The sequence below is a fragment of the Nelumbo nucifera genome, chromosome 3 (genome assembly GCF_055504915.1).
Source record: "Nelumbo nucifera cultivar China Antique chromosome 3, China Antique-T2T, whole genome shotgun sequence".
Classification (NCBI taxonomy): domain Eukaryota; kingdom Viridiplantae; phylum Streptophyta; class Magnoliopsida; order Proteales; family Nelumbonaceae; genus Nelumbo; species Nelumbo nucifera.
Window position 1 is genome coordinate 67553641 of NC_142651.1, and position 9878 is coordinate 67563518.

A 9878-nucleotide genomic window follows, 5' to 3' on the forward strand; every position below is an offset into this window, starting at 1 on the left:
CGTTCGGGTTTCCCTTCAGACGAGGTGGCCACTTCACGTACGGGGGCGTCTTTGATCGTCATTAAGATCTCGACCCGCTTCACGTTCAAGGGCGTGTAGTCCGTCCGACCTGATAAGGGAGCTCGGAACGACTGGCTTGGCTTTGTCCCCCGAGGTGGGTCTTTCCTTCTCCTGTCATCTGGGTTGGAGGGTTTGCCTTCCCTCTTCCTTTTTTCGATCCCGCTTTCAGTCCTTTGATTGATCTCCTCCTCTGTTCTTATGAATTTGTCCGCGAGCTTGAGGAATTCAGCTACGGTCGCGGGCTAGTTGACTACCAAGTAACACTTGAACTCCTTGTGTGTTACGCCCCTCTTGGCTGCCGTGAGCTGTACCGCGGGGTCTAGGCGCGGTATCTGCAAGCACGCATCATTGAACCGTTTGACATAGCCCTTGATGGATTCTCCTTCCCTCTGGACTATCTCGGTTTGGGGACACCGCTTGCTGGTAACGAAGTGCGCGGTGAAGACTTGCATGAACTGGGTCCAGCTTCTTATCGACCCGGGGGCCAGGTTCCTGTACCAGGTGCGGGCCACTCCCCTGAAGGTGGTAGTGAAGGCCACACACATGCAGGACTCGCTGGCTCTCGCCAAGTGCATTTGGGACTGGAAAGCATCGACGTGGTCATTGGGGTCAAAGGACCTATCATACTTGTCTAGGGGCGGGAGTTTGAAATCTTTGGGCATGGAAACCGCAAGGAGTTCTGATGACAGGGGGGAAGGAACTAAAAGAATAGGGGCAACTTTCATCTCGTCTGAGCTTGTTTCTTCTTTACCTCGGAGCTCGGGCAGGATGCGGGTGGTAGTTCGGCGAATTCGCCGGCGTCTTCGCTGCTGCTTAGAAGGCCTGGTATTTGCGCTACTTGCCTCGGTGTTGCCGAGCTCGATCGGCCTGGACTATTGGTAGTCCGCGGCCAGGACACCGAATTGGTTCTCTACGAGCGGGAGCTCGAACTTAGAATGCCGAGGTGCTGACTTGATCGGCAAGGAGGTTCCTGATCCGCCGGCAAGCTGCGAGGCATGGGTAATTAGTCTTTCCCTCCTGCCCGCGGATGAGGCTTGGCTCCTGGAGGGGTTCTGAAGTTGGGAGGCTTCCCCTCGGTGAAGGCGCTCGCCCTGAGGTGAGGGCTTGACCGGCTTCGGAGCAGGGTGCCGAGGTGGGAGCTGTGGTTGGTTCAGAGGCAGTTGGGGGAACTGCTATTGATAGTGACACTGAGAAATGTGGTGTAGTACTTGTTGCTGATGGAGCTGATGTTGCTGGAACTGCTGCATTTGGGCTTGCATTGCCTGCATGCATTGCATCAAGTCATCAGGCTGGTTCTGACTGGTCGCCAAAGGGACAACGGTTGGTTCGGCGAAAGTTGTCTCGATAGGGGGGAAGGGAAGCTGCTCAAAGGACATCTGCTACAATATTTCATTGAGAAGAAGACTACATCAAGTTGTGCTCAAATTGTATTTATATTTTAAGGACTTGATGTAATCAGTTGCATGATGCAATTTTAAATGCTCAACAAGACTAAGTTCAATATAATAAACCTTAGAAACCATTAACTAAATGTGTTTTGTTCCTAAGATTTCCTAAGCATAAACAAGATATTACAATCATAAAAATAAAATTTTCAAAACCAATGAAAAAGATCTCCCAAACCTTTGGATTAGAACCTCCATTGTTTAAGTGTTGTGTTGTCAATTAGGCAAGTTTAGCCTAACGGTGAAGCACAATCGACTACACCAGACAACATAGTTAATTAACTACAACAACCAAAGGATAAAATGTTAAGTCTATGAAGTATAATCAACTACCCCAGAAAATATAGTCAACTAACTATGACAACCAAGGAATGAAATATGCCATATCTGAAAAGACTAGTCAACTATACAAAAAAAAAACATAGTTGACTAACCTAAATAGATTAAGTTCAAGTGATACTAGTTGATTGATAAGGAGGAACCAATTGACTAAGAGAGAAAAAGATTCCTTCCTTCTTCAAGTAGCTAACTAGCAAAACTAATAGTTGGATACTTTGAAGAAATTTGATTGTTTGGAGGCTCTAACGCGTATTGCCATCTATGGCCTTCCAACATGTTGGGGAAATTTCAAATCATTTCCAAGGAAGGACAAATCCCTCCAACAACTAGAAAATGGTCACTTGCCCCCCAAACCCCTATAAATAAAGGAGTTCTATGTAATTTAAATCAAGAAGCAAGAAATTGAATCAAGGCTTATGAGAAACAACCTGAACTTGCCATGCATGTAGTTTATATAGTTGTTTTCAAAGAGAGGAAGCTAGCTATAGTCATTTTGTTAATGAGATCCTTGAGTTTTAATAATGTTCGAGGTGAGCAAAGTTGAGAAATTTTTGAGCTTGTACAGTCACACCCATCTATTGGAAGTCTCTTCACTGAGCTAAGAATCTATTGAGAACTCTAGCAACTGAATAGTTTGAGCTTGTATTATTAGATATACCTCCTATCTAGAGGCTTCTCTTGCTTGTCAATATGCTCTTGTGCTAAAGAAAGAAGTATCTTTGAGTAAGTAGGTGTTCAAAGTTTTTGAACACCATTAAAATCTTATCGGCACCTCTATTAAGCCCAACTACAAAGTCTGATAGGCACCCAAAAGCCCTATTAGTTTACGTTAGGTTGGCAACCACAAAGTCCAATTGGTTCAAGTATTGTAGTTACCCATAAAGTCTTGCTAGTGTAAAAGGCTTTGTTGGAGCCCAAGAAGTCTAGCTAGTAAGTAGAAATCCTTAGTGGTAGTTTGAAGTAGAGGACGTAAGCAGAGTTTGCTGAACCTCTATAAAGTTCTTATGTGCCTTATGTGTTTGTTTTTCTTTTCTTCAGGTTTTATTATTTGCTAACTTGATCTCAAATAACTGTAATACTTTGAGTTGGGCAAAGATGGATTATATTTATAACAAGCAAGAGTTGTAATGATATATATCCTCCAGCTTGAGAGGGAGTGTTAGAAATAACATAAAGAGTCTTGAAATGGGTAGAACAGTCTTGTTTACTCAAAATGTATTAAGCAGGGCAATGAAGTCCTTTTATGTCATGATTTTCATTATAAATAGAAGTTAGGCATAGGTAGGAAACTGAGGCCATATTTGGTTCAATTCTCATTCTTTCTCATTTTTACCCAAGATGAAATTCTAAAATGGAAAATAATGGATAAAAATACGTAGAATGAGAAAATATTTTTATGAACCAAACATTTTTTTCCTAAAATTAAATTCTTTTCAGATTGACAAGTGTCCTATGTTGCTCATTTTCATTCTTCAAAAAAAATTGTCGGTATTCACAAACCACTAGCCTAGATCTCCAATAGACAATGTTTACCAATTGGCATAGATGTTTTGTAAAAGTACTTCCGTAAAAGTGCTTTTATAAAACTACTTTCATAAAAGTACTTCCATAAAAGTGCTTTTATAAAAGTACTTTCATAAAAGTGCTTTTATAAAAGTGCTTTCCAAAAGTGCTTTTGTAAAAGTACTTCTATAAAAGTGCTTTCATAAGTACTTCCATAAAAGTGCTTTTATAAAAGTACTTTCATAAAAGTGTTTTCGTAAAAAGTACTTCCATAAAAGTACTTTCATAAAAGTACTTCGATAAAAGTGCTTTTATAAAAGTACTTTCGCAAGTGATTTTATAAAAGTGCTTTCGTAAAAGTACTTCCATAAAAGTACTTTCATAAAATTACTTCATAAAAGTACTTTTGTAAAAGTGCTTTTATAAAAGTACTTCAATAAAAGTACTTTCATAAAGTGCTTTTATAAAAGTAGTTTTGTAAAAGTGCTTTCATAAAAGTACTTTCATAAGTGTTTTTATAAAGTATAATGTGCTTTTATAAAAGTACTGTTGTAAAAGTGCTTTAGTAAAGTACTTTTATAAAAGTGCTTTCGTAAAAGTTCTTTTATAAAAGTACTTCCGTAAAAGTGCTTTTATAAAAGTACTTCCGTAAAAGTGCTTTTATAAAAGTACTTCCGTAAAAGTGCTTTTATAAAAGTACTTTTGTAAAAGTGCTTTGTAATAGTACTTCCATAAAAGTGCTTTCATGTAAAAGTATTTTCGTAAAAGTGCTTTCATAAAAGTTCTTTCATGTAAAAGTAATTTTATAAAAATACTTTCGTAAAAGTACTTTTGTAAAAGTGCTTTTACAAAAGTAAACATCTATGACAACAATTTTATAGGTAGAGTTTCCTCAAGGAATAAATTGAGAAAGATGGGGCATGATTATTTTTCATGCTGCAAGTTAGTCAATTTTTGTGCTATGAGGCTGATTTTTCATTCTAAAAAGAATTTGGTTGTTGCCAAAACTTTTGTAACCAAACACTCTAATATTAATCATTCTTGCCCATTCTAGCCTAGAATGAGCAAGAATTAAGAGAATGAGGCCCAGAGCAGCGAACCAAACATGGCCTGATTTTCTCTTTCATACCAGTTCTCTTTTTCTCCTCTCATTTTTCTCTTTTCTTTCCCTTTCCTTTTATCTCACTTTCTAAAGAAGATAGCAAGTTACATGCTTATTTGATTACCACCCATTCATGGACTCTAAGGCCTTCTTTGTTTTCTAGGAAGAAAGGGGCGGGTAAGTTATTGGTAGGTTCCATGAAAAAGAAATAAATCTACATTTATTTTCTGATACGTGATCGGATAATATTATCCATTCAATAATGTCACTTTTTTGGATAAATCAATCATTATACACTTTTATCTAACAAATAAAAGAATACTTGTAAGTATTCTTATCTAAGTATTTTCCAAAAAACACTTGCCCGATAATTGCATTTATCCAAATAAGTCATTTACTGAGACACAAATGAGGCCTAATATTACAACCTTAATGCTAATTTAATAGAACATCATGATTATGTTCTATGTTAGAATAGTGGCAATTATACATTCAAATATCTCTACACACTCTTTCAATATCTAACAGCATGTCTGCTCTTTTTAAATGACGCTGTTGGGTCTGTGATCAGTAGTTAGGAACGACGGTGGCATTTGAGCCCAGATATGGGGTTTTATTCCCTTCAACTTAGGATACATTGCAACATATTTTCAATGCATGAACTCTATTCCACAAGACAAAAGTTTATATTTAGCCTGCACCAAATAATAAGATATATATATAACATTGCACTAGCTATCCACAGAAATCGTTCATGATCCATAGAAACAAGCAGAACACTGTATATTTTTTTAGTTGCCCGAAACATTGAACCACTGATACAATATCCAACTGTTATCAATGAGACCTTGATAGGGAAGGACCTCAACAAATAGGAGTACAAACAAATGAATAACAACATAGATAACAAATTTTGCACCATCAAAGTTTCTTCTCAAATCTCTCTCTCTAGTAGGTAATAGATTTATACAGTAAGATCTTGATGGTTTCTATGGATTTAAGTAGAACTAACTCAAGAGAACGTAGACCTCTGAATGACTGCAACCAAAACTATCCCTGGTCTTCATCTGCCTTGTTGATGAACAAGCTGCCAGAATTCAATTCTGACCTAACAACCCAATCTGCTGATTTGTCTGGTCGATAGTTCTCCATTTCAGGTGGTTTCACATTGACTTGCTGGGTTCTCGCACTACCTCCTCTCCCTCCTCTAGAGTCCCAGGACCAGGAACACTACAGCTTGAAAATGAGTCATTACTAACTTTTCTGCGCATTGAAGCTTCATGCAGTTGCAAGACATACTCCAAGTTCCACAAGACATCTCCCATCGTGGGGCGGTTCTTCCCTTCATCAGCAAGGCATTTCTCTGCAATCTCCCCAAATTTCTTTAATGATTCTGGGGAGTAATTCCCTTCAAGTCGTGGATCCACAATGGTCTCAAGTGATCGTTGCTTTTGCCAGTGGAGTGCCCATTCTGCAAGATTGATCTGGTCTTTTGGCAAGCTTGGATTGATAACTGGACGTGCACAGACAACTTCAAACAGCACTACACCAAAGGAATAAACATCAGACTTTTCAGTCAATTGTTGTCTTCGAAAGTATTCAGGATCAAGGTACCCAAAGCTTCCTTTTACTGCAGTGCTAACATGGGTATGTTCTAAGGAAGGACCTGTTTTCGACAACCCAAAGTCAGCCATCTTTGCAACAAAGTTATCATCCAACAGTATGTTGGTTGTTTTAACGTCCCTGTGGATTATACTCCTTTCTGCCCCTGTGTGAAGGTAATGAAGTCCACGAGCAGCACCAATGCACACTTCCAGTCGCTGCTTCCATGTTAATGGTGGGAGATCACTTCCAAAGAGATGACTCCTAAGGGTTCCATTTGCCATATACTCATACACCAAGATCATTTCATTGTGTTCATCACAGAATCCAATCATGGAAACCAGGTGCCTATGCCTGAGTTTTGATAGCATTTCAATCTCTGTCTCAAATTCTGCCAGGCCCTGCTCAGATTGTGGATTGGCCCGCTTGATTGCTGCCAGGATACCATCATCAATTTCACCCTTGTAAACCTTCCCAAACCCTCCAACTCCAATTACCAATGATTCATCAAAATTATTTGTTGCAGTTCGTATCTCTGCCAGTGTGAACCGCCTGCCAGTTCTAATAGAAACCATGGATCCATTTAGATTCGGATTACCCCCTAATAATTTGGATCCCTTGGCATCAGTAGTGCTGTTTACAATGCTACCATGGAGGGAAAGTGGGCGCCATCCAGAAGGATTGGTTTTAGTACGACACATTTTTCTCCTCCGCTTGCACAAACAGAAGAATAGGGTACATAAAGCTGCAAGAAAAGCTGTTGAAGCTACACCTGCTCCAATACCTAACCAAAGAATCCAACTTGTTGTAGTTTTGCCTTTCCCTGCACTCCCACTTGGACCAGATCTCTCTGATACATAAGCAAGATTCCCATTTCTACTAAGCTTGAAAATCTCCAATCCATTCAGGAGTGCATCAGTCCCTGCAGCACCTGCAGCTGTCTCAGGTCCCAGTTGAATCCAAAGGCTTTTGATCTGTGAGGACAACGTTTCAAGGTAATCCTGATGATATGCCTTATTCATTCCCCTTGCACGAACAAATACATCAAAGTTCTGTGCTGCAGTACTGTTGTTTATGTAGATCCTGAAGATCCGCTGGTTTGCCTTGTCATACTGAAGTTCACAGAAATGTAAGCGGATTAAATAATCAAAGTTAGGATCCACATCAAATTTCCATGACATGTTGATCCTCTTCTCCAGGACTTCAGCATTGACCATGGATCTTGCTGTTTCATACACTTGAAGAGGTGCAATCAAAGAATCATTTGTGGATGAATAAGAAATGGTTGATTTGTTTCTCATTTCAGACCCATCCATTGGAATGAACATGTAGTTGAAGTCTTGTGCCCAGCTTCTAGAAAGATTCTGATCCTGGTTAGGTAAAAGCTCAGGACCTCCAACATTCAATCTATACATGGTTTCAATCCCCAATCCAACCAAATTCAAGCTGCTTTTTGCTCCATTTCCACCTACTTTACTTACAGAGTCCTCAAACAGTTTGTTGGTAACCGGAATAACTTCAATTGCATTGACGAAAGCAAATGATCCTTTGGTGGGTGTGAACCTGATAACAATCTCATTTGAAATGACATTAAAGAAGTATTCTTTCACCAAGGATAATGAATTCGGCTTCCTCCATGAAATTTCCCCTATGACACTGAACTCAGACAATAGCTTTAGACTGTTTGCTGTAACATCGAACAAAGACTCACTCATATTGTAGTTCTCAAAAGAGAACGGATGGAAATGGAGCCTAAAAAAATAGTTGCCGGGATCCACCGGAATTGTATAATTGGAATTTTCAGGGAATACCCGTGCAGACTTATACAATTTGTCATAGATTGAACTTTCAGAGGCTGTGTCATTCAAAGCTGCAATCCCTGGAGAACCGAGGGTGACGTTGTTATCGGGGACCATATCACCGACCCATGACCTACCATTGACATTGATTGTGGAATTCGTACCACAATCTATCAGAAACGATTTCTTCTCAGCTTCTCCAGTTCGAACCAAAATAGAAATGCAGACCAGACAAATCAGACCCAAAACCCCCATCCTTAGGGCTTCTTAGGAAGAAGTTAAGCCACAAGTTGGGGTTTTCTCTATGACTACTGAAAGGAAAAAATGGTAGAAAAAGAAAACCTTACGTCGAACCAATTAAAGTTCAAGAAAAAGGCATATGTAAGAAAACTCAACTTATGAATCAGTCAAACAACTTTATCTCCACTAACTGGAATTTTCCTTTTTAACAAACTTAAATACGAAGTTCTCCAAAAACCCAGATGAGGAAAATCTCTATCTAATCTACCATGCCAATCTTCAAATCTGATTTTCTACATAATGAATGAATGAATGAATGAATGAACAAAGAACATGAACAATAGAAATTCAGGTTTCAGCAGAAACGTGAACTTATCTCCGGTAAATCCATCTGGGTTTTTCCTTTTCCTGTATTTGCACCGAATACTATAAACCCAGCTTAACTCCTTCAGTTATCAGCCAATCTTCGATCAAGATAACAGATTTCTTTCCTTTCCTTCCGAAAAGAACTTGCAGATCTGAACCCAGAAGAGCCGAGAAAAGAAGCAGCCAAACCCTTGAAAAAAAAAAAATCTCTAAAAACAACACGCCAATGAACTAACTGATCAATCTTGCTTTGCCTTATCAATGAGTCTGAAAAGACCAGAGAAAAGATAACAAGTTGAACCTTCTGGACATGAGATCATGATATATGCCTCTTTCTCTCTCCCTCTCTCCCTTTTTTTAACAGAGCAAAGAGTCTTTGATGGAGCCACAACAAATCTAGCTTCCACTACTTCTTTTAACTTTTGCTCACAAAATTACTTAATCCGATCACTCTATTTCATTTTTTTTAATTAGTTTAGTGCGGCAGCTGGGGCTGCCAGTGATAGACCTCCATTATTTTGAGGGGTGGGGCACATGCTATTGTCCCGAACATGATAAACACTAACAGGACATATTTTATTAGTATTCCGAAATTACCCCTGTATTCTCTCTTATTTATTACCTTGCTTTGGCCATTATTGCCCTTTAAAATACCAAGGAGCAAAACACTTGTTTACTAGATTGCATGTCACCAATTAACAACCATGGGTCGCCTCGAAGAAAAAAAAAAAAAACTAGATTGCAAATTTTATCAAAAATCTCCAAAACAACCGCAAATATTTTAGATCTTAGAAGTTTTTCCAATTTGCTTCAAAAGGGGGAACATAGGTATGGTTTTTCCACTTTCTTTGATAATATTTTGTGTTTTGTTTGGATGGTTAGAAACACTTCTATTTAAGTTGATCTAATCCCTTTTATTGAAAATGTTACATTTTTTGTGGTATAAGTAAGTATATTTATATGATTTATTGAAATTTCTTGTAAGATGTTTATACTTTTTTTTGTAATTTTTGGAAAATAATAATATTTATTCTTTTTTTCATTATTTTGTGTGATTTAACCATAAAGATTTACCATCTATGGTTGATCTACCATTATCCTTTTTTTTTATAGAAATCTCATCTAAAATATTTATTTTGTTTTATTTTTTTGTAAGTTTTACTTTTGAACAAAAAATATTTATTTTTTCTAATTTTTATCGTGATCTAACTATAAATGCTTACTATGTTGTAAATCTATGGATGATCTACAATATCCATAGAGTTATTTAGATTTTCGGTTACATATTTATTTTATATTTTTGTTGTAATTTTCAAAATAAAAATTAGTTTCAATAAGAATAAATAATTGTTTAAAAGCTATAGAAAATGTTTGATTAAATAATTGTTACATAATTGAATTTCAAATGTTGCATAATTATCT

At 37.9% G+C, this 9878-nt stretch overlaps 1 protein-coding gene across 1 annotated transcript; it reads right to left on the bottom strand.

Annotated features, from left to right (window-relative positions):
- Positions 1–5204: 5204 nt before the first annotated feature.
- Positions 5205–8945, bottom strand: HERK2 (hercules receptor kinase 2). Its single transcript, XM_019196574.2, has one exon. It carries the CDS (start codon positions 8103–8105, stop codon positions 5613–5615), a length of 2493 nt encoding a protein of 830 aa, XP_019052119.1. The 5' UTR covers positions 8106–8945; the 3' UTR covers positions 5205–5612.
- Between the last annotated feature and the right edge of the window lie 933 nt (positions 8946–9878).

What these genes read in the sequence shown, in the direction of transcription:
- HERK2 (XM_019196574.2), bottom strand. Translation starts at nt 8,105, where the DNA reads ATGGGGGTTTTGGGTCTGATTTGTCTGGTCTGCATTTCTATTTTGGTT.